The sequence below is a fragment of the Pseudorasbora parva genome, chromosome 1 (assembly GCF_024679245.1).
Source record: "Pseudorasbora parva isolate DD20220531a chromosome 1, ASM2467924v1, whole genome shotgun sequence".
Lineage (NCBI taxonomy): Eukaryota > Metazoa > Chordata > Actinopteri > Cypriniformes > Gobionidae > Pseudorasbora > Pseudorasbora parva.
Window position 1 is genome coordinate 38,047,060 of NC_090172.1, and position 25,198 is coordinate 38,072,257.

Sequence of the window (25,198 nt, forward strand, 5' to 3'; positions counted from 1 at the left end):
CCATGTAATTCACTTACTGGGCATTTGCACACTACACTGTCAAATATTTAATAGCATGTTGTGGAAGTTGACGTCTTTTATATTACAACCGCAATCAAACCAGGCCACTTTCATCACAGATTAATAACAACATTTTTAGATGTTTTGATTTTAGACAGTTTTAGATTTTAATAACTGGTGCTTCAGCTCAAAACAAGCAAATACATTTGACAAATTTCACATGAGACAAGATTTTTCTGTAGAGTCAGAATATGTTTAATAAAAATAATTAAACCTCAATTTCTTCTATAGAACTTCATAGAAAGTAATTCAATAAATTACAAACTTTTTAAGACATGTATCCTGCACTACAAGAAGCATTAATTGACTACACAGGCCACAACTTGCAAGTATTGCAACTGTCCAAAAAAAAAAAGGGGGCATCTCAAAATATTGAAAATATGAACCAAAAACAAGCAAATGAGAAAACAAATGAGTCGGTGCGTCAATTCAATCATTCACATAATTGATTTTTCTTTTTATTTGCAGTAGTGTATTTCTATTTCATTTGCTGTTGCATGATGGGTGTCATTGTCTTTGTGCCACAACGGCAAGTCTTGCCCTGATTCTGGTCAGTAGTCCCGTGGTTCATAATGCAACAGATGAAATACAACCAAAAATATTTAATGAATGTACACATGAAAAAGAAAGAAAGAAAACCAATGAAAAAAAAACTCAGTAAACCTGCAATTCTTCTCAGAACATTATTCAGTTAAATGAGATGCTAACGCTGCAGATGTCATCATAAGAGGAACTATATAGGTTTCATGTGCGGTTTTGGGAAGAAGTGGAAAGCAGCAATACCTGTACACAGTTTCAAAGTGCGTGGCTCAGCACGAACTAACTGGAAAGAGGAAGATCTGATGCCACAGTGGAGAGGAGAGGGCATTCAGAACATCGAATGAGGCAAAATCACACTGAGAGAGATAAAAGTTAGGGCATCTGCATGAGACCATGATGAATGTAATCATACATGCTTGGAAAGACCCATTAATATTACTGTGTTCACTAGTGAGACAGGCAAAGAGTTGCATTGTGCAGTGCATCCCGAAGAAATTTGCATCACAAATGGAAAACTTCAGTAGCCAAACCTGAATATGAACAAATGTGACGCAGCAGAGACAGACTCGCATGAATCGAATGAGCCTAACAGTCTAGAACAAGCGCACATCAGCACATGTAACAGAAAACAAATCACATACACGTCCTGATTCAAAACGCCAGTGAGGTTCATCGTGTTGGCCGAGGTGCTCGGCTGCAATGATTCGTTCTATGAGAGACAGATGCTGAAGTATGGCATAAGGACACTTCTAGATCAGTCGTTTACATCTAACAGCAGCAAGGCGACTATGTGGATCTATGTGTATTTCATCAGACCGAAGGAACGTGTGATTTTGACCTGCGTAACCCCCCTATCAAACGGGCCTGATAAAGTAACTGAAATACTACTGCAAATACTTGAATTTCTCTCAATACTTTTACACAGATTACAAACATGGGTGATTTAGCGTGTGATCAACTAATGTGACAATACTGTAGCAGTCTGTGGAAAAGAGCATATACGCACTGCTGTCTGTCGCGAGAAGGTTTGCATGTGAGGCCGACAGGACCTTGGACACATAGATTTTCATGCAAATTGAGGCAACAGTGTTCATAAGCACAGAACACCACACATACACACACACACAGTGCTGTCTGAACGCTAAAAGAAATGTATGAATATATACAGATGTGAAGAAAGGGGTCTGAAATAAAACTCGCTGGAAGCATGTGCACACACACTGATTTCAGGCAGTGAGGAATGTGTCCCTAGAAGAATGTCTGATACACTGTAGACGTGAGCGTACAGCGTGTTGCCAAGATGGATATCCTGCACCCATGTGTTCCGTACAAAACTCAAATCTTTGGGTAAAAATAGCTGTATGAATAGAATTTAAAAGTTGAGGGTGAAGGAAGGAAGGGGAAAAAGAAGGATGGAAGGAAGGAAGAAAGGAATCCATGGGCCAAGGCAGACTATGGGCAGGAGGCAGAGAGTCCAGGACAGTAAACAGATGCACGAATCACTAGAGGAGTGAATGAACAAGTACGCATGTGAATGAATGAATGAATGAATGAATGAATGAACTAACAAATAAACGAACGGTCTCTACAGCTTCAGTGACATTCATAAGCTGCCTGTGTGTTATTGCTGTGGATCTGTAAGTATGCTCTGTGAAGTCTATGTGTTCAGGATCCTGCTCAAGTATTTACAAATGAAACCCAAACAGTCGATGTGTTTTTTTTCTCCCAAAAGAAAATATATTAATTATACAGCTCTGCATTGAGCAACAGCGTCCTCATTTCTTTAATAAAATTAAATCCTGACATAGCTATAACAATAATGCCTTTTAGTTTTTGCTTCTTGTCTGTTGCAATTGTACATCATGGTGTCATACAATTTCACAAAGGTTTTTTTTTTTCTTTTTTTTCTTCGACATGCAAAACGTCTCTTCGAAACGACATTGTACCTAAACAAACACTGAAATCTCATTTCAGTTTCTCTAGGATCTCCATTTTCCTTTTTTTCCTCCATTACACAACACTTTAGTTATTATATTTACATGGAAACAAAAAACATGATGTAGTAAATGCAGAATAATTCCTATATGTGTGTATATGTATACATTTCTAAGAGATGTATATAAATATATAATATTTATTTATACATGTATAAAGACTCAGTCTTCGTCGCTGGAATCGGAATCCTCGGATGACGAGGAGGAGCTGTCGGACTCGGAGGAGGACGACTCCGCCTTCGCCGAGCCTTCTAGACCACTGGTATCCTTCTTTTCGTCGGGCTCCTCCCCCTCATCGCTGTCTTTGTCCTCCGAGTGGCCGGGCCGCTGGGCCGTGGCTTCAGAGGCAGCAGGTTGCAGCGGTAGGGTTGGCTGAGTGTTTGCAGCTTGCGGCTGGTTGGCCACAGGCAGGTTAAGGCCTGGAGTAAGAAGCATCCCTGGGTAGAGCATACTAGAGAGGAGAAGGGGGTTGAGGGCCAGTGAGTGGCCTGTAGCAGAAGCACTTGTTTGATTCGAGTTGGTGGCCGTCGAGGTGGTGGCTTTGGAGCTTTGACCCTCTGTCCTTTCCGCTCTGCCATCCGAAATCAAAGTCTGAGCCGAGGTTTTGTGCGTGGCGGACTCTCCGCCGTTTTTCTTTTTCCCGTCCTCGTCGCCTGTCAAAGCTCCGGCCGACGCTTCCTGCGAGGGCTTTCCGAGGAGACCGCTCATCCCAAGGAGGTTTGGCAGGCCAGTCATCCCGGATAGCATCATTGGAAACATGGCGGCCATGTTAGTGGGGTCGTGAGGCAGTCCCATTAGGCCAGTGGTGAGTTGGAGTGACTGGAGACTCTGGAGGTTGTGCTGAAGAGCTTGAAGACTAGGAAGGTCCAGCCCAGCGAGGAGGCCATTGGACAGGAGTGGATTGAGCCCCATGGCGACGTTGGCACTGGCATTGGCCACTGTGGCTGCTTTAGCTAGAGCGTTTTTGGGGCGTCGACCTCGCCGACTCACCTCTTCGGGAACTATGGGACCAGTCAGGATGCGGTCGAACATACTTTCAGGAAGGTAACCCTGAAAACACATATGCATCTGTTATATAACTAAGTAAAAACATCTATACATTTTTGGTTGACTTTAGGTTTATGTCAAATTATACACATTTCTGTTGGAGCTGTCACTACATCAGATTTTCCTTACATGATTATTGTGACCAAAATAAATCACAATAACTCTTTTTGTCATATCTATAGAAATAAAATCGGATCTCTTTTTTGGCCAAGGAATCGCACTTAACATATGTGTAGGAGGTGGAGAGAATGTTGTTTGTTGAAGAACTGCTGATCGGCACATCCAGCAGACTCTGAGTATTATAATAATTTTTTATGAAATCCAAAAAATCCCATAATTTTTCAGGTGTGAGCCAAGGTTGCTGAAGTCTACTCCAACATTACTTTGTGCGGCAGTAGTAGCTAGCTACACACTGTCGTCACTGTCTTTCTGTTTAATGATGGTTGGTCAGAGTTAAGGTGCGGTCACATTTAGTGTTGTTTGGCAAATTTCCGTAGGGGGAAAACCAGCCTTTTCAATTGAAATCCATGCAATCATGAATTATGAGCAAGGGCAAAATATTTCCCCATGCAGCTTTTATCGGATTGAAGTTGGTCATGCAAATTTGCTACACCACCACCTACTATGTTGGAGAGTCAACCAGATACTGGCCTTAGATTATTCACAATATTCTCATTTGTGTAATACTAACATGATATAAATATTACATTTTTTAAATATCATGGTTTTCCCCAATACCAGTGTATTGCAACACCCATAATTTCTGTAAATGCACTGTATTTCGAATGGAAAATGTTTCTCTTTTTACTTACAGACTGTTTAACAACGTCGGCCCACTCTGGTGGGACTCCATACTCTGGATTCTCTTGCAAGAACCGGCTTAAATCTTTCAGAGGTGGAGCAAATGCACCACCAATCTGTAACAAAGAAAGAGGAAACCTGTATTACAAACAACACCCAGTACAGCAAAAACACTTTGCACACGGAGTCTATAACCCTCGTACACTTACCTTGCGAGCATTTCGCCTGTTGATAATCTGTACTCGCTCTTCTCCAGTCAGGCTGTTGATGTCAATTTTGTTGGGGTTTCTGCAGCGATGTCTCTTCTGTTTTGGTCTGCCATCTTGAAACTGCAGCTTGGTTCCACTCTGCAGAGAAGTTATGATTAGAAACTTAAATACATGCATATTTTAACTGGTTACACTTTATTATAAGGTGTCATTGTTACTGTGTAATTAAATATTTAAGTACTGAGTAATATTATTTAACTACATGTACTATAGGGTAAGGGTAGGAATAGAGTTTGGTTGAGGGTTAGTTACATGCTTAATGATATTATGCATAAATTACTGTTATTACTATAGTAAGTACATGTAACAAAAACTCTGTAAAATAAAGTGTTATGAATAACTTTATTTTATGAGATGATGGCATCAATATTGTTAGAGAAATTGGCAATATTGTTAAAAATTACTAAACTCTTTGCCGTATTTTATGACACATTAAATGTTTTGAAAAAAAATCCAGAGACTAATCAAGAAATTTAGAATTTACGGGGATAAAGGCTCCCACATCTGCCACAAAGCCCGGGTGCTCCTTCAGCCACTGGTCAAGATCTTTCCTTTTCGGAGCATCCTCTCCGGCTAGTCGCGTCCCATCTTTGAGGCTGATGACGGGAACGCGGCTCTCCGTGTCGATGGTACTGGGCCCCTGAGGTGTGCTCATCCCAGGGGGAGCGGATGTACCTGCAACACCACCACTCCACCCAGTGGGAACCTGCAAAAGTAGGTGCATTTGCCTTGTCATTAACACTGAAGTATGACAACTTTTTCTTGCTATTTACATATAAAATGAAAAAATAAAATAAAAAAGCGAGTCGAACCTGCTCTGGCATCACAGAAGGCCTGTTTCTGTTCATGAACAGCAGGTCCATCCCCTCCACATTTTTCCGCCGTCCTCTCCTCTTTTTCACTACGGGCTGTCCATCCATCACTCCATTCAGTCGCATTTGCTCTGGCGGTACTGCAATACCACAAAAACATGCTTATAGTGTCCTCCAGTGTGTACAGTGTTATGTGTGTAAAGCAGGTATCGGGGCAAGTATGGTTGTTACCTTGTGGATAGCTGTTCAGTGTTTTGGTGTAGTCCGCTAGGCTGGTATCAGATGCATTCTGTAACTCTTGTAACCGGGCTAAGTACTGCTGTTGGGCGAGAGGTCCCTCCTCACCCTCCAGGGGGCGCTTCAGAGGCAGGCCTTGTTTCTGGAAGGTCAGTTTAAGACTGCCCTCCTGCTGCAGGTCACAGGCCAAAGGTCAGAGGTTAAAGATGCATTGCTAATAGGGCAGAGTCCTATGAAGTCTATGACATTGGTATGAGACCAGTGAAGGTCTACTGAATAAACAAATGTTTTTTACAGATTAAAAAGACTCAAATTACATTAGGTTTTACACAGACAGGTAGTTTTAATCAATATGTAGGTAATATAATTGTCTCTAATGGGTTGAAGCAACACAGGAACACAGTAAAGTCAAAGGACTTAAAGGTGATGTGTGTAATTTAATACAAAAAAGCAAAGCTGCATTTTCAGCGTCATTACTTAAGTTTTCAGTGTCACATGATCCTTCAGAAATCATTCTAATATGCCGATTTTCTGCTCAAGAAACATTTCTTCTCATTATCAATGTTATACTGCCTAATATATTTGTGGAAACTGTGATAAACTTTTTCTTTGACGAATAAAATATTTGAAATAGAAATCTTTTGCAAAACTATGCTGAATAAAAGTATGAATATGACTTGAACAGTCATGTGTATTTACTTAAAAACGATATATTTTTTTTCAAATGATTGTAATAATATTAGGGATGCACCAAAATAAAAATGTTGTGCTGAAACCGAAAATTCAGGATGCACTTGGATGAAAACCAATACCGAAATGTACTGCTGTTCATCCATGTTTATTTAATGCACATAACTAATAGTAGAGAGGAGATTGGTTAATGTGCGCTTGATCCGTGCTAGTGCTTGAACTGAGGCGGCTACAGTGATCTGTCACATCTCATTATAAAGTGCCAAAACAACATTTATTGTTTAAATTTCATATGAAAAATCTTCATAGGAATTTTAGCCCTTGCTTCATATTAAAAGTAACAATTTTTTTTTTTTTTTTTTTTTTGATTATTAAATGGCAGGCGTGCGTCAAATGTTTAGTGACATTTTTTTAAAACATTTTTTTCTTTTTTTTAAACAGTACAAAATAAAATATTTTTGTTTTAATAGCCGATTAAAATTGAGAAATGAATATTGTTAATATCCAGAGCTAATGTCTACACAGCTGGCATGTTTAACTGTTGTAGCTTATCCATGTGCACGAGATAGATACTGAACAGTCATAACATACCATCGGTGAAGCGCTAATTCAACATCTGTTTTGGTCACTGATTTCGGCCCTTCAAAACCTTCTTGCCCTAAATATTTTAGCAGCTGAAATTTCGGTGCATACCATAATTTTATATATATGTTTATATTTATTTATTTATTTATAATATATATATATATATATATATATATATATATATATATATATATATATATATATATATATATATATATATATATATATATATATATATATAGCTAGCTAGCTGCATTGACCCTGCCCTTGATAAAACACTGTGGACCAACACCAGCAGCTGACATGGCACCCCAGACCATCACTGACTGTGGGTACTTGACACTGGACTTCAGGCATTTTGGCATTTCCTTCTCCCCAGGCTTCCTCCAGACTCTGGCACCTTGATTTCCGAATGACATGCAAAATTTGATTTCATCCGAAAAAAGTACTTTGGACCACTGAGCAACAGTCCAGTGCTGCTTCTCTGTAGCCCAAAGTGGCTTGACCTGGGGAATGCGGCACCTGTAGCCCATTTCCTGCACACGCCTGTGCATGGTGGCTCTGGATGTTTCTACTCCAGACTCAGTCCACTGCTTCCGCAGGTCCCCCAAGGTCTGGAATCGGTCCTTCTCCACAATCTTCCTCATGGTCCGGTCACCTCATCTCTTGTGCAGCGTTTTTTGCCACACTTTTTCCTTCCCATAGACTTCCTACTGAGGTGCCTTGATACAGCACTCTGGGAACAGCCTATTCGTTCAGAAATTTCTTTCTGTGTCTTACCCTCTCGCTTGAGGGTGTCAATGATGGCCTTCTGGACAGTAGTCAGGTCGGCAGTCTTACCCATGATTACGGTTTTGAGTAATGAACCAGGCTGGGAGTTTTTAAAAGCCTCAGGAATCTTTTGCAGGTGTTTAGAGTTAATTAGTTGATTCAGATGATTAGGTTAATAGCTCGTTTAGAGAACCTTTTCATGATATGCTAATTATTTTGAGATTTTTGGGTTTTCATGAGCTGTATGCCAAAATCATCAGTATTAAAACAATAAAAGACCTTAAATATTTCAGTTGGTGTGCAATGAATCTAAAATATATGAAAGTTTAATTTTTATCATTACATTATGGAAAATAATGAACTTTTATCTCATATGCTAATTTTTTGAGAAGGACCTGTATGTATGTATATATATAAAATAATGAATAGAATAATAATAAAATAATAATAACAATAATAATTTGTTATATTTCAAAACTTAATAACTGCACTGCATGGTCACATCTTGTATGCTTTCTTGTAGTACTGAGGTAGTGTAAAATAATGTGGGTTAAATTCCCCTTTGCTAGTATCGCAAAAAATTACACACTTCACCTTCAAAGCAAAGGACAGAGGCTAAGACTGCTTTTGTGCACTATTTTTAGTTTTAATGGGCAAATGTTGCAACTTCAGTGTAATAGATTTGGGTCGATCTCAGCGAAAGTCACAGGAATATACCATGGGTCCCCAGACAGATAAAGAAAGCAAAAATCTGAGAACCTAAACTGAAAATGAAACTAAAGCTGCAAAATTTATAAAGCAAAGTCAAATGAAAGGAAGAAACAAACAAACAAACAAATACTGGAGGAAAAGGGGGAAGACCAAACAATAAAAACAAACAAAACATGCCAAGCACTGCAATGACATTGCAGATCGGCATTTGTGGGGGAAAACTTAAAATAACATACGTTATTGATTTTGACTGAGAACTCCTTTTCTCTGTCTGCAACATGCTTCTTCACCTTTGAACCCTGAGGGGAGGCTGAGGGGTCTTCTGTGAGCGTGGTTGCATTGTCCAGGAGTTTTGTGGTATAGAAAGAAGTCACTGCATTGCCTTCATATGCACGACGAACCCCTGGCCATTTCCCCTTCAAAACGGCCTGACATATACTGTCCAACCGGTTTATCATGACACGGTCCTGCAATGAGAGAACAATATTATCTTAAGGACATCACAAGTAAGGACATTACTAGGTTGAACTGTAAGATTACGGTGAGGTAGAGAAAACATTATGTTCCAAGTCAGACTAATGTTTATTGTAGGTTTATCACTTTTTAATAAATAAAATGATACCGTTCTTAAAGTGGCAAAGCCAAAACTCAGACACAACACTGAGAGAAAAGAAAAAGGCCAAAAAAGAGGAACTAGCACAAGATGTTGGCCTGAGCTGCTCACCTTTGGCCAGTAGGAGGCAGCAAGCATATAGCCTCCCTGGAAAGGGTGGGGAGGGTTAGAGATACCATTGGTCACGTGACTGTCCTGCATGTCATCTTGTGTAGTGTTGAGTGAGGCAATGCTGTCTTCGTCAAAGCCTTTAACACCAGGTACTGCTGATGCTACCGGAATATGGACAGACCCATCAATGATATACAAGGCGAACACACTTTAAACATTCTATATTTTTACATTTTGCAAACTTCAAAGTATTTTAAAAGGCTATGCTTGGAACTGCACACTGTAAAATCATTATTTCTATTTTTGTAGCATGCATACTGTGCCAACACTCTGCAACAGAATACCCAGACAACACTACATACTGTATCCCACTATGCAATGCGATCAACTTCCATTCCTTCCATTTCTAGTGTAACAAATTAATCAGTAGCAATGTCAATCTATTTCTTGACTGCCAGACTTTTTTTTTACTTCTCTCTCGCTCTGTACAAAAAAAAACTATTTAGTCTGGGATCTCAACTGAAATTCTCTTGCTTAATGAAACATAATGTTTGAAATGTTTATCATTATATACAGTTTAATTACATACAGGTTTATTTTTTTAAGAAACAGGCGTGTACAGTATATGTGCTGTGTACTATAGTAAGCAGTACACTGGCACCCCAGTTGTCCATTTTACATATTAAATAAAGATAAGCTCTCTCTCTCTTTTAAAATAGTCCCTGGGCATGCTCCACTACCCATGACCCTCAGAACTGCACATTAATAAGTAAGTGAGCTGACTCGACACCTTAAGACAGTTTGATACACGAGGGAAACACATCTATGCCACTCAATGTACTGTCATTGATAAATACAATCTCCCATAGCGCTCTACAGCTAGTGTGCTTATTACGGTCATCTCTAGAGCCTGAATGTACCAAAGATATAAAATGCATCGTACAAGGGCCGGGCAACTCAAAGATGTAATTAAACATGCTTTACTTGTTAGGAGTGTTGAAGTAATCATAAAGCTACTACAGAGAGTGGAATTCAACTTACGTTTTTAGATAACTTACCGTTCTTTGGTACCTCTTCGCTGTCACTGTCTTCTGAAGAGGAGGATGACGAAGACGACGAAGATGAGGAGCCCGAAGAACAGGAGGAAGACGAGGACGAGGAACTGGATCCTGAACGCGACGAAGACGAGGATGAGGAAGAAGATCGTGATGAAGAACTTGACGAAGAGCTGGACGAAGAGCCGTCCGAGTCCGATTCCGATCCCGACCCCCTCCTGGCCTCCCTGCGGCTCCGCTTACTCAGTTTCTTCTGTTTTCGAGTCACTGAGTTCGGCGTGAGCGGTTTTGTTCTGGCCGCCACCATCCGACTCTCGCTCTCTCCCGCTTTGTTGACATCGTTTTTCTCGTCCACTCCTGTAGGTGTGGGTGGCCTGATAGAGGGAGTCTCCATCTTGGGTTCTCGCACTACGCTCTCTTCCTCTTCTTCTGACATCAGCTCCTCCTTCAGTTCAGTTTGGTTTAGGAGTGGAGAAGTAGAAGCCTCTTTAGCCTGAATGTGCTGGAGGGGGGTCGGTATGTGACACTGTCCCAGCGAAAGCGTCTGATTCTGGGCTTGTGATACAGTTCCCTTGTTCTGGCTGTAGTTCCTCTGGGCCGCCATGAAGCAGAGCTCCGGGTCACGGAGGATGTGGTAGTCTGTTCGGCTGACTCCGTGCTTTGCCGCCCCAAGCAGAAGATCTCGATCATGGGATCCCGTCTCCCACCACACTGGAAGATCCGGTCCCGGCTGGCACAGTGCGAGGCGCTCATAAAGCTGCGGGTGACGCAACACCTGTTCTCTTATCTTCCGCAGCAACTCCACACGGTATAAGGTACGGGACGCACGCTCCTCTGTGATTGGTTGAATAGCAAGAGAGGAGTCCACCATATCTGATGGGAGAGAAGACACAAACTAATGATGAAACAGTACAAAATAAAGCATTAGCAGACTGACGGAAAATCAATGCGAGTGTGTATGCATGCTTAGATGTTTGTGGCACTCACCTCCCTCTATAGCGGGTAGGCGGCAGACCCTCCTGCACATGGCAATAAAGGCACACAGGTACTTGTGTAGACTCTCGTCAGTTTTCTTGTGCAGTCGAGCCATGGCTCTGAACTTGGTCCAGTCAAAACGACCCAAATCCGGATCAAACACTACCCCAAATGTCGAAACCACACGGTAGAAATCTGCCTCCTCCCTCCGTGTCCACCTATTGAGAAATGGAAAAAAGTGACACATTTAAAAAAGTGATAAAGTTTCATCAAAGGACCACCAAGTATTTTAGTTCCTTATAATTCATCTTAAATGCAAGTCATAGATTCAAGTAGTTTTAGTTTTTATTAACTTGGTTAAACAGCTGATCATGTGAGGAGCCACCCACTTTATGTAAAGTATAATTCTAGCCACATAATCTCATGTGGGTTTTTAAACTGATTTGTCAACTGTCATTCATTTCTTTTTTTTTTAAACAGAAAAAATGACTTTGGTATCCTGAAGTTAAATTAGGGTTTAAATAAATTACATAATACAATCTGAACATATTTTAAAGCATTAATCATCATACACTAAATGACCTAGGATCACACACTACCAGACTCAGAAACATGCTCCTTGTTCCTGGAGCCGCACAACACATGAAAACAATGTGTTTCTAAAGTTGGCTCAAAATATCAAACATGTTTAATATCTTCCAAATGGATGGAATCCAGAAACAAAACCCCATCAGATTCTGTGCCCATCATACAATACAAGATTTTCTGTGAAATCTGTCAAATCCAACTGCCGAAAATCTGCAGATTTGCTCTGACTTTAGACAACTACACCTCCAGACTAAAAATCTAGGCAAAAGTTGTATAGTGTATTCTTGCCATTAGATAATTCACTATCACATACTGTATATTTTGGGTTAATTTAATTGTCTCAAACACCGGAATGAACTTCAGTTAGTTTAATCTATTAGGATATATTAGGATGTTTATTTCAATGTTTTTTAAAGCCTCTCACCGTTGTTGTCTTTCAATCTTAGCAGCAATCTTGGGATTGAGTGTATCGCTGATTGTGGGAGGCAGAGGGTAGAGGGCAGGGGTCGTAGCCTGCTGGGTCTGATGGATTTGAAGTATCTGTCTGCTCTTGGTGAATCGCTGAGATGCAGTGATCAGACGCCGCAGTCGGGCCGTCAGCGTGGAGGGCGAGGGCCAGTACACCCCTGAGCTAGCACTCAGAGACCCACCTCCACCATCTAATACAGACCCCCCTTCTGCATGAACACACAAACACACCACTGATGATGACTAACAATAGCTTAATATTACCTCAAAACAAACTAGAGGTTTATTTATAAAAGGGAATGAGAAACCCTATAGTTTGTCTATACCTCCGCCTGCATCCGTGATGACCAAGTCTCCCGGAGACGAAGCATCGTCCTAGCGGTAAGAGCACATGTTAAGTCATAGTTTAACACAGTAAAACACATAAAACACACTGAATGCTCATTAAAATTCCTGAATGTAATTAAAATTCGGAAAGAAAAAAGAAATGAAATTAAAAGAACTGCTGTAAATGTTTCAGTATGAATTACAATGTGAGGTATTTTCAGAAACATTAGATGACACATAATATAATGCTCTTTTTAGTATATTTTATAAATCAAATTCAAATATTGATGTCAATTGTTTATAACATTACCTGAAAACAATGTCAAAGACATTTTGTAATGCTGTATAGCTCAAATAAAATTAAAATACATTTATAAAAAAAATAAAAAAAAGTAAAGTATGTCTAATCTGTTAGGAAAAAAAAGTATTCTACATTTCAGGGAAGAAATAAGCAGTTATTTAGTCAAAACACATGTTGGACTAATGTAACACCTTTGTTTTGTGACTGTGTTTACTGAATTCCAATTGAACATCCTGTGGGGTGTTGCCTATTCAATTCAAATTCCAACTCATGAATTGTAAAATTTGCCCATCCCTGACGTCACACTAGTTTCTATTCTTTATGAGCCTGTGTGTGCGCTCATGTGTTTAACAGCCTTATCAGGCCCAGTTCTCTCTTTTCCAGTTGCGTACCTCCATATCGTCCTTCAGCAAAGCTGGAGCAGGCTTATACTCAGGGTCGTCCACATCCCTGCACACACAGATAATGCATACAAACACAAACCAACACCATTATAAACACCTCTGAGAGCTACTGAAGGCAGAAACTGATAAAAGACTTCCTCTATCTGTATGAATGGAGCACATGTTTGTGTCTCTTACCCATCCATAAAGTCATTTCCTCTCTGTTCAGCAGCGATGGCCTTCTCATCTGGCCGCCCAACCCTTTCTAAGAAACACAATGCTGGATCTGCACGAATAGTGTTGTACTTCTCGTAACCTACAACACATACAGACATTAGTTAAAAGCGTTTACCCACACATAGAGCCTTGAGCGCATCAGAGCTGATCAGACTTACCGTGCTTATACACTCCTAATAGTAGACATTTGTCCGAGAGCATGTCCCACCACAGAGCAGGCATCTCTGAATGATCCGGCTCAGGAACCCAGATCTCTATCTCACTGACGGATAGCAAAGAAAACATTTCAGCCATTACTAGTAGTTTTGCTGTATGCTTTAGTCTACAGTTGTTTATTTTGGAACAGACCAAAATAGTCTGATATTGTCATTAACAGAAAATGTCCCCCTGTGTTGACATTTGAGATACATGGCTTTTATACATATTTGGCTACATAATTGTTATGGTCCTTTATGGTGCTTTGTTGCAGTTCAACAGCTCCAGTCCTTAAATAGTTAAAATAATATTCTGGACTTTCTTCTGTTGTGTTCCAGGGTTTAAATGTTTCATTTTTGGTGAACTGTTCCTTTAAATGCTGGTATTGATATTATACACATACGTCCCTGGAGTTTCCTCAGCAGAACAGCAGATGGCGCTTTAATGTTTATCTTACCAATCAAACTGGCTTAAACTGACTAATACTGGAGTAGTTCAGGGACCAACACAGAATTTATAATCCTAAAATCTAAAGGGATCTATGATACACAAGTTAAAGTCCTCTGAAACCTTGTACATCCATTTTTATGGTTTACAATTACAAAAAAATGACCAGAAGAAAAAAAGAAAAAAAAAGAAGAAAAAAAACGAACTATTTAATATCTTACATTTTTCTACTAGAGACTGCTACTTTTACCACTGTTGGTACTACAAATGCAGAACGCACTCCCCAGCGTTAATTTAATTTCCCAGACTAGTGAAGTGATAAGGTAAGTGGCAATGCTTACCTGGCATCTATCCCGTCCAGCACTTTTTGGCACTGTGCTCCAATCACCTCTTGTTTCAGATAGTACAGCATTCTGACCCTCAACAGCACCCTACAGGACAGAGACAGAGAGATAAATACAGAGTGTGCTCTCTTATGCAGTCAAAATAATGCAAAACTGAGGATCCACATTCCCTCATGGGGTAGCTGAGTATCACGACACACTCGTACACAGTATTACTGCATATAAGCAATGACTATAAACAGCCTCCTTTGCTAAAATGTACTATAACAGGGAACTTCCACAAGGAGCCCGTAACCCCTAGGCATTCATGGCAGCTAATGTTGAATGATCTCAAGTGTAGTACTGAGTAAATATTAAACACATTCATGTTTTCTGAACATTAAGGTTAAATCCTACATTTTCCTATTAATTCTAAGATAGGAGTCACTTTTCAGACTTTTGCTTTGATACAATAAGAGGTTCATTATATTAGAATCAAATTAATAAATTAATAATTTATCTATCTATATACACATTCATTGATCCTATATGACCTTCTTTGGTTATAGGGCTGGAGCATAAGCCCAATTTCTTAGGGCAGAGGCAGGGGAATATATACATAAAATTCATTGAGCATGGATGCATTAATTGATCAAAAGTGACAGTAAAGACAGACAATAACATTAAAAGTGATATAAATATTTCTTGAGTAACAAATCCACATACAAGTATGATTTCTGAAGGATCAAGAGACAAAGATGCTGCAAATTTAGCTTTGCCATCACTGAAATAAAATGCATTATAAAATATATTGAAATACAAAACATGTATGTAATATCTAAAATGTATGTTTTACAATGTCACAATGTTGTTTTATCAATTAAATGCAGCTTTTGTAAGCATAAGAGACTTCTTTTCTAAACATTAAAAAATCTTACACATACCAAACGTTTGAACAGTAATGTAAATGTGCATACTTATGTGTACAATCTGATATACCATGCACTGCTGGTGTTAATGAGTGTTAACACATACAGCATTTTCCAGCCCGTGCACGACAATGACAGTGAATGTTGGCCATGTAAATGTTCAAAAAAACATTATTTCAGGTGAACTACTCAGCATGACTTAGTTTTTCAGTACGACTTAAGCTCATTCATGTGTGTCCACATGATCACTTAAATTAGATATAATTCATCCTCTCATTCTAAAACTCACACTTTCACCCTAACATTAGTGACATTCCAGGCCCAAGGGAAACTGCAGACGCATGCGAAGCTGACAGCTGTGTCCCAGGTCATCGATGTGTGTGAGTGTGTGTTAAACAGGAAAGCTTACTAAACAATGGGGAACTTTCTCCAATGGCAGAAAGCGCTGGATGCAAAACCAGCCTTACAGTAATAAACTCCCACCACACACACATCCTGGTCCGGAACAGTCCAATTATCAAAGCACAATTGCACAGCCTGATATAAACACAGCATGCTATTATAGCATGACATTATGTACAATGTACATGCTTTCTATTGTATGAACTTGCATTTGTGACAAATGAGTGGAGAAAGAGTGGGAACTTAGCACAGCCAGCCAGATTCACCACCAGTTTCGGTCACGAGTTTTATAACTTAAGCATTAAGAACTGAAGAGTGTGACCTGAAACGACATCTTATCTCCCACTTCCTAGGTGAAAAACCCCTAAATACTCAGAGGAATGACAATATAATTAAACTGTTAAACTCTGTTAAACCTTTGTGTAAGAGTAAGCCAGTCAGTGTGTGCTAAAATGGGAGATCCCCTTTTATCACTCCATCACACATCCTCCAGAGCAGCAGATATCCATCTAATAAGGCGTTCATATGTCGACAAGCTGCTGTGTGGTTAAAAGTGGGCGTTACTGTTGCTGGATAGCTTAACGTTATTGGTGGACTGCACAACAGGCCATAACCTTTGAAAATCTGATCATATATGGAATGTAATGATTGTAAAAAGGAGATCAAGAATCTGTGCTCTTGCTGCTAAACATGTTCTTGAATATAAATCGCAGTAGTGCATAATAATTAATGACAGACAAAATGGATGATTATGAATGCATGAACCAAACTCATTCAAAATGTAATTTCTAACATGGTTTTCCATGCAGCATTTTTTTACATTTTAGATGCCTACAAGTGGGCAGAAACAAATCATACAGAACACTGACTCACAGTAATATTAGTTCTCTTCTGTCTTTCCAACACTTGACTATAGTATATCACAGATGACGTATCTGTGAGTTTCAGTGGCTTCATGCCTATTGGTGTGAAGTTTCATCATCACGAACATCATTTGCCAATTTTTTTCAACGTTGTCAAAACCAGACATGCCTACATTGAATTACCAATTAGGTGCCAACAAAAATAGCAACTTTGAAAACAAAATGACTTCTGGTTGCTTTGTCGTTGCACAATGCTGTACATATTAGCACCCATTAACACCAGCCATATGGCAGTGAATATTACATTAGATCATGCACACAAGTGCATTTACAGTACTGTTCAATTGTTTGGGGCTAATAAGATTTTTTTAAATTAATATGTTTATTCAGCAAGTATGTATTATATTGAAATTGAACAAGTGCTGTTCTTTTGATCAGAGAATCAAGAAAATATCAAATTGTTCACAAAAATATTAGGCAGTGTTTTGATAATAGTCAAGTTAATTTCTTGAGCACCAAATCAGCTTATTAGAATAATTTCTGATGGGTCATGTGACATTGAAGACTATGCAATACTCACTTGTTGCAATGGTGTTTCAGGTGTTTCTTGTACCCATCATCAGACAACATGTGTTCTGGGTTGTGCTTTCGGATCCACTCTGCCTTCTGGATGTCAAATGAGCTGGACTGAGTCTTCATCTTCTTTCCTTTTCTACCTCGCGGTACTGGAGTCGATAAACCTGTGCAAGTCACATTCAAAACTCTAAATGGTGTCACATGCTTTGCAAACAGACATTAAGATTTACTCACAGCACAGCACAAACCCTCTTTTGAACCCGTGAAATCTGTGAACATGGTTATTTTTGCGGCTGTTTTTATTGCATATGCATGTTTAGGAGTTTCCCTTTCAGATGCAAAATGTATGGGAGGAGAGTATTTAAATAAATCATGCAATGTGATTTACTAAGGTTTGCACTCGTCAAATTTTAAAATGCAGTTTTAATGCAGCTTGAACCTAGGAATAAGGGTACTGATAAATAAAGGTCTACTGAGAATTAAAAAATAAATCTTATCAAGAAAAAAAATCTGTCCTTTTCTAAAATAAAAATAAAAATGTATATATTTTTTAACCACAAATGCTCATCTTGCACTAGTGTCCATGACATTATGTAGTCACATTGGAAAGGTCACCCTTGATGTAAGGAGGAAGTACCACTCCAGTGTTTACACAGTGAACATGCAAAGACTAAGAAAAAATAGTAAAACAATGACGTTTTCTCACCCTACCCTACCTTTTCGAATCGGAGTACACAGGCACACGTCAAGTCACGCATGACCTTTCCAACACAATTACGTAATGTTAGCATTTGTGGTTAAAAGTATATATTTGTGTGTGTGTGTGTATGTGTCTGTCCAAAAGGATATTAAAACCTGAGATTACCTACATTATGGTGTGTGTTTTTGTGAAATATCAGGACACAAATGAGTATAATGACATGGGTATGACATAGGTATTACAAGGAGAGGGTGAAATATGATGATATGAGGACATTTTCAAAATGCTTATAAATCATACAGGATGAGTAAAAAAAAAAAAAAGTAAAAATGCTGATTGTTTTCTGTGATGGGTAGGTTTAGTGTAGGGGGATAGAAAATACAGTCTGTACATTAAAAACCATTACGCCTATGTAATGTCCCCACATTAAAAAACAAACAAATGTGTGTATGTGTGTGTGTATGTGTGTGTGTGTGTGTGTGTGTATATATATAAAACTACTAGAATAGTGTATGTGTATATATATATATATATATATATATATATATACACATACACTATTCTATATATATATATACATACACTATTCTATATATATATACACATACACTATTCTATATATATATACACATACACTATTCTATATATATATACACATACACTATTCTATATATATATACACATACACTATTCTATATATATATACACATACACTATTCTATATATATATATACACATACACTATTCTATATATATATACACATACACTATTCTATATATATATACACATACACTATTCTATATATATATACACATACACTATTCTAACTACTACCTCAAAACTACTAGAAAATGACAAAGTCCACTATATGGAGAAAAATCCTGGAATGTTTACTTCAAAAATCTTAATTTCTTTTCGACTGAAGAAAGACATGAACATCTTGGATGAGATGGGGCGAGTAAATGATCAGGAAATTTTATTCTGAAGTGAACTAATCCTCTAACAGACAAAAAAAAAGCATGTCTTAAACCAATGCTAATTTGAGTTGCTCTTGGTAGATTGTATTGGTCATTATGGAAATGATCCGGCTACATCTTGGTTCTTTAATTTATGTGCCGTCAGTAGATCACGTGCAGAACCTTCCCCTCCCATCGATGCTTGTTGGAATTGCGATCTCATGCTAATTTGTCCTGTTTAGTAAATCTGGCCATAATTATTCTCCTGACCTAATCAAAATGCTAAAGCTAGTTGAATTCATAACAACGCTTTAGGCCTCATACCCAAATGGTTCTGAAGTTCCTTGGTCCTGCCGTCCTCCGTGGGAGCGATTAGATCCCACATGAAGCTCTTGATTTTGTCGTCTCCACGGTAATGAACGAGGCAGTATGACAGGAGCGCTCTGCATATCCACTCCACATCACGCTCACTCAGCTGTCGCTTAAAGCGGCCGTGAGTCAGGATGTCCTTCCAGCGGCCCCACCTATGACCACAGAAACAAATTCAATGGTCCACCATCAGTATGATGAACTCGGCCCATATTTGCATATTATGTATAAAGTGTATTAGTTTAGTGTGTTACATGTAACAGTAAACTACCATTAAAAAGCATGGGGCGAGCAAGATTTTTCACACAAACAAAAGTGTTACAAAAATGCATATTTCAAATAAATGTTGTTATTTTGAATGTTCCGTTTATAACAAAATCCAGATTTTTGAACATGGTTTCCCTAAAAATATTAAGCAGCTATTTTCAACACTGAAGATCATATTATCATATACCATCATATAGAATAATTTATAAAGGATCATGCGACATTGAAGACTGAAGTAAGAAAATTAAGCTTTGCCATCACAAGAATAAATAAATACAATAATAATTAACATTTTTAAACACACAACAGCCCATAACTATATATATTATTACTGTATATATATTATTAAACACACAACAGCCCATAACTATATATATTATTACTATATATATATATATATATATATATATATATATATATATATATATATAAATTATTATTATTTTAGAAAATGACAAAGTCCACTATATGGAGAAAAATCCTGGAATTTTCAACAATTCCAGGTTTTTTCAACAATTCAACAATAGCTGCTTAAGCAGCTATTTTCAACACTGAAGATCATATTATCATATACCATCATATAGAATGATTTATAAAGGATCATGCGACATTGAAGACTGAAGTAAGAAAATTAAGCTTTGCCATCACAAGAATAAATAAATACAATAATAATTAACATTTTTAAATATATTAAAAATAGAAAAAAGTTATTTTTCAATTGTAATCATATTTTACAATATAACTGTTTTACTCTATTTCTGATTAAATGAATGCATCCTTGGTGAGCATAAAAGACTTCTTTTATGACTTCTTTTAAAAAAATCTTGCTGACCCCGAACTTTCGAACAGTAGTGTATATAGTTATTGTACTGCTATCACTAAAACTCATATCAGCAGACCACTAGCCACCACTCACCCATACACCAACAGGTTCTTCTCCACCCTGAAGCACTCTGTGCGGCCATAGCTGTTGAGGCGGTCATGTGGTCGGCGGAGTTTGGGTTTGTCGTCTCCGCTGCTCTCCCCTTCAGAGAGCTCGGCCAGCTCATCCTTAGTGGCGCTGAACGGCCGGGTCTGTTTTCTGACCCGGGGGGTGTCGATCACCAGACTGTTCTATAGCAAAACCAGATCAGAAGACACAAGTGAAAACAGAACCACTGACTTACCTTTGCAGAGAGTGGATTTAAATAACACCAACCACATTCACTAAAACCGATGTTTGCTTTCTATCACTCTGCACTCTCAAGCAGTGTTGGGTGCAACTAGTTACTAAGTAATTAGATCCTGTAATACTTTAAGTGATTACTGTTTTTCATTGTGTCATTACAGTTACTTCACATGTAATTGAACTAAATACTGTGTATATACCAAGCGGCAACCTCCCGCAGTATCTCTTTAAACCAATACGGAAGTGACTTAAACTGCAGTTCCTCAATTAGCCACTAGTGACAGGCTCCAGAAGGAAGCAGCAGAATCCCGGGAGCAGAAAAAAAACCTGTTTACAGCCCGGTACAGATTGTGGTTTTGGTCTATATGGCTAATTTTGCCCTTCATGATAACTGTGAGCGGGGTGAATGTTTTTATAACTCACTCGTTTACATTATATAAAGCCTTAAAGTTCTGCATAACAAAGGTTAACTGCTAACTATTTTCTGTTATCCGGGCGTGACACGTGCTGGCAAGATGGCACCGGCCAGCTCGTCTCTACTCTACGCTTCAGAACGGCTTATCAGAATCCTATGGGTGACGTCACGGACACTACGTCTATATTTTTTACAGTCTATGATATAGACTAGAACAATTATATATAATACAATAGTGGAATTAATATCAAAATTTAAAGTCTAACTTAAAATTGATGTTTTTGCATGTCCTTCTCAAATTTATAATACTTTGGTTAGTTAATAAGTATAAATTATGTAGTTTTATTTTATGTATTTGAATTAATTAAAACAAAGAGCCATTGCATGTCCATCCTTGAAACACTTAACTTGAGGTTGATATAGGTTTTGGAAAGTAATTAGTAACAAGTAATTAAATACTTTTTGGAGAGAGTAATTTGTACAGTAATCCAATTACAATATTGAAGATGCAATTAGTAACTAGTAATTCATTACTTTTTTAGAGTAACTTACCCAACACTGCTTTCAAGCACAGCACTTACAACTAAAATACAAAAGAGCCCACGGAAAACAACGATTGAGTTACTCAGAAAGTACATTACATTAAACCCTAATCGTGTTAGCCAGCATCCTGCCATCTCTTACAGCAAAGTATCTCTGCTTTAAAATCTCATTTTGGGGAGTTTTCCCATCAGCCATTGCTACTCAAACTTGATTCTTTATTTATTTTTTATTAACATGGATCTCTAGGCAAACTGAAGTTCTCAAATTAATTATGGCACTGGAGATTATTTGAATACATATACACTTTGACCTGGTCAGACTGAAGGATGTGGGCTTCTCTGCTCTAATGTGAAACTTAGAATTTTAAACACCAGAGTTTGTGTATAACTTACTCTGCCATTGACAGTATCCATGTCAATCTCTGCTTTCTTGGCCCACTTGTCCCAGAAATTGGGGTCATCCAGAGAGATGTCTGTTCTGTTCCCTGAAGCTACAAAACTGGCCTGTGAGCACAGCAAAAATAAATGAGAAAATTATGTTAAACAACGTCTCTAAAATGTCCCTTGCAGTTAAAAAAAGGCATACACAAATATACACACAATAATTAACCCTGCAAAATATTGCAAAAATAAATAAATAAACATGCTAATGTGAGAAACACTGTGAAACAGGATTTTTCAATGACTTTAAGGGGAAAAAAATCACGTCTTTAAGGGTGATTGGAGTGTATCTGCATAGAAAATAAAACATAAATGAAACCTTTAACAAGTCAGAAGACTTTTATTGACCCATGTATGACAATAACATAACAGTAATTACAGTTTTGTGGTATTATTAAATAAAAACATTAAAGAAACAAAAAAATATATTACTACTGAAATAATACTATTGTACTTAAAAAGAATGTGTAATATTTTATTTTATAGAACAAATGTAAAATTCCACTTTTCATTATAATTAATACTTTTAAACATATAAGAAATAAAAAACAAAAGAAGGAAGCTGACCTTAGCAAAGGTGGAGCCCCGGCCCTCGGATTCAATTGTGATGGTCTTGGTTCTGCGTTGCAGAATTTGGTCAATGTCTTCTTCACAAAATTTAGCCCCCTCATCTTCCTCATCCATGATGGCACCGTAAGCTCCACGCCGTAGAAGGTCCTCAATTTCCTTCTTAGAGAGCTGCTGCTGCATCTGCTATAAAGATGGAGAAGGAAAGAGAATGAGATCAATCAAATATATATTACACCAGTACAATAAGCTGTCTTGATCTGTCTATAACAGGGATATGTAATTAAAGTTCCAAAAGGTCTCTATATTTCCTTCCCGGCGGAAAATACTTTACAATACTTTTTTTGGAACAGTTACACATTTCCATCGGGGCAGCTGTAGTAAAAGAGACATCAAATATGAGAATCTTGGGTCCCGAGAGCCAAAGCAGTGATGTCTAAGAATTTACCAAAAAAATCCGAAAAATCTTTCTCCCAACTGGATATGAATATAAAGATGTTAGATCAGATGTTTAATCAGACTATTATTATAATTTATTACAGATAATCTAATAGACACTTATGTTTATAGCACATAGAAGACCTTGGGACTGAGTAAACATACTGAGGATGCAGAGTTTAAGAAAAGTATGGACCATTGTTATATTTTGCTCAAAGCAATAAACTACTAAAAACAAATAACGTACATAATCTAATAATCAAAACTCTCATCATGAGCACAAAAAACTAACTTTTCATTTCAAAGTTTGCCATCTCTAAATATTTTTTCAAAATTATAACATTATTTATTATAAGAAATGCTCTTAATATGCTGATTAATAATGATAAATGTATGGAATAAAACAAAGGCACCATGCATTCAAACCTGGTTTAGTTAAAGGGTCGGAGTCATCTGTATGACATAAAAATAATTGTATTTGCTGCATTCTCGTTTTCTGCAGTGCATCTATTTTGCTGCTCACTTTCTGCCACTGTTGTTAAACGCTGCATCATCTGCAGCTCTTAATGTGGCACTTTACATCTTTTTAGAGGGAAGCAATGCGCCTGAAACGGAAAGGGCTTGAATGAAGCGCGTTTAGATCTAGATAAAAATATTAGAGGATGTAGCGCCGAAAGCTCATTACCGTAAACAACCCTTAGCGCTTGTGGTGCTAACAGCTCTGTTGTTTTGACACGCTGCCCACTTTAATCTGTAAAAACTTTAAAATGCCGCAATTATGTCCCGCACACCGCCATTTGAATAACACCGGTCTCACTCTACAGCATTCATCATGCAAATCTAGGTAGAGAACCACATCGAGGGCTAGAGACAACAAAACATTTGACATTTGATGACTTACCCCTCCTCCTCCCAGACTGCTGTCCCGTCCACTCATGCTCTGAAGCACCGCTTTATCCAATCCCAGCTTCAGACTGGCTCTATCGAACATCTCTCGTTCATATGAGTTACGTGTGATTAGTCGATATACTTTAACTGCTTTATTCTGACCAATCCGGTGACAGCGAGCCTGAGCCTGTGGAATAAACAAGGGGAAAAAATAAAGGTGAGCCAGCAGGAACATCTATAATGCTTTTTTATTAGCTGTGTGTGTGTGTGTGTGTGTGTGTGTGTGTGTGTGTGTGTGTGTGTGTGTGTGTGTGTGTGTGTGTGTGTGTGTGTGTGTGTGTGTGTGCGCGTGTGTGTACCTGCAGGTCGTTCTGTGGGTTCCAGTCAGAGTCAAAGATGATACAGGTGTCGGCAGCTGTGAGGTTTATACCGAGCCCACCTGCTCGTGTACACAGTAGGAAGACAAATCGATCGGAGTCCGGCTTACTGAAGCGGTCTATTGCTGCTTGACGGAGGTTCCCACGTACACGGCCGTCTATCCGCTCATAGAGGTATCTGAAAAAGGTCAGTTTGACTTAGAAATTACAGATCAATGTACTTTATTGAGCACTTCCACAAAGTAGGTGCACAAACATCACACATTTATACACAAGCATTTAAAGGTTGAAGGCTGGTAAGAGTATCCTACACTGCAAAAAATGCTTTTCTTATGTAATATTTTTTTTTTTTTTTCTAGTCAAAATTTCTAAACATTCTTACATTAAGAAACATTTACTAGACAAGTAAACAAAATTTGTCTTGTTTTATAAAAAAATAAAAAAACTCAAAATTAAGAGAGTTTTTTTTTTAAATAAGCAAAATAATCTGCCAGCGGGGTAAGTAAAATAATCTTGTTTTAAGATTATTTTGTTTACCCCACTGGCAGATTATTTTGCTTATTTTAAGCAAAAACTCTCTAAATTTTGAGTTATTTTTTCCCCAAAACAAGACAATTACTTTAGCTTGTCTAGTGTTTTAATTTTTTTTTAGATGTTTGGACTAGAAAAAAGACAAAAATTCTAAGTAAGAGAAGCCTTTTTTTGCAGTGTATGCTCACCAAGGCTGAATTTATTTGGTCTTTTATTGCATTTATTGGT

The 25,198-nt window shown here is 38.1% G+C and overlaps 1 protein-coding gene across 8 annotated transcripts in view; it reads right to left on the reverse strand.

Annotated features, from left to right (window-relative positions):
- Positions 1 to 2,359: 2,359 nt before the first annotated feature.
- Positions 2,360 to 25,198, reverse strand: part of chd9 (chromodomain helicase DNA binding protein 9) — a 98,204-nt gene continuing 75,365 nt past the window's right edge. For 4 of the 8 annotated variants that reach the window (XM_067440099.1, XM_067440103.1, XM_067440110.1 and 1 more), the window contains 23 exons: positions 24,422 to 24,617; positions 24,076 to 24,249; positions 22,737 to 22,922; positions 22,122 to 22,232; positions 20,520 to 20,716; positions 19,292 to 19,491; positions 17,315 to 17,474; positions 14,559 to 14,648; positions 13,734 to 13,837; positions 13,537 to 13,654; positions 13,348 to 13,405; positions 12,654 to 12,702; positions 12,284 to 12,536; positions 11,284 to 11,489; positions 10,300 to 11,169; positions 9,242 to 9,402; positions 8,754 to 8,984; positions 5,755 to 5,932; positions 5,524 to 5,663; positions 5,196 to 5,417; positions 4,652 to 4,789; positions 4,454 to 4,558; positions 2,360 to 3,644 (listed from right to left, as the gene is read on the reverse strand). In XM_067440099.1, the coding sequence (XP_067296200.1) occupies positions 2,757 to 3,644; positions 4,454 to 4,558; positions 4,652 to 4,789; positions 5,196 to 5,417; positions 5,524 to 5,663; positions 5,755 to 5,932; positions 8,754 to 8,984; positions 9,242 to 9,402; positions 10,300 to 11,169; positions 11,284 to 11,489; positions 12,284 to 12,536; positions 12,654 to 12,702; positions 13,348 to 13,405; positions 13,537 to 13,654; positions 13,734 to 13,837; positions 14,559 to 14,648; positions 17,315 to 17,474; positions 19,292 to 19,491; positions 20,520 to 20,716; positions 22,122 to 22,232; positions 22,737 to 22,922; positions 24,076 to 24,249; positions 24,422 to 24,617 (5,035 nt within the window). In that variant the 3' untranslated portion in view covers positions 2,360 to 2,756. The remainder of the gene's footprint in view (positions 3,645 to 4,453; positions 4,559 to 4,651; positions 4,790 to 5,195; positions 5,418 to 5,523; positions 5,664 to 5,754; positions 5,933 to 8,753; positions 8,985 to 9,241; positions 9,403 to 10,299; positions 11,170 to 11,283; positions 11,490 to 12,283; positions 12,537 to 12,653; positions 12,703 to 13,347; positions 13,406 to 13,536; positions 13,655 to 13,733; positions 13,838 to 14,558; positions 14,649 to 17,314; positions 17,475 to 19,291; positions 19,492 to 20,519; positions 20,717 to 22,121; positions 22,233 to 22,736; positions 22,923 to 24,075; positions 24,250 to 24,421; positions 24,618 to 25,198) is intronic. The other 4 variants (XM_067440134.1, XM_067440128.1, XM_067440113.1 and 1 more) reach the window with 4 other exon arrangements.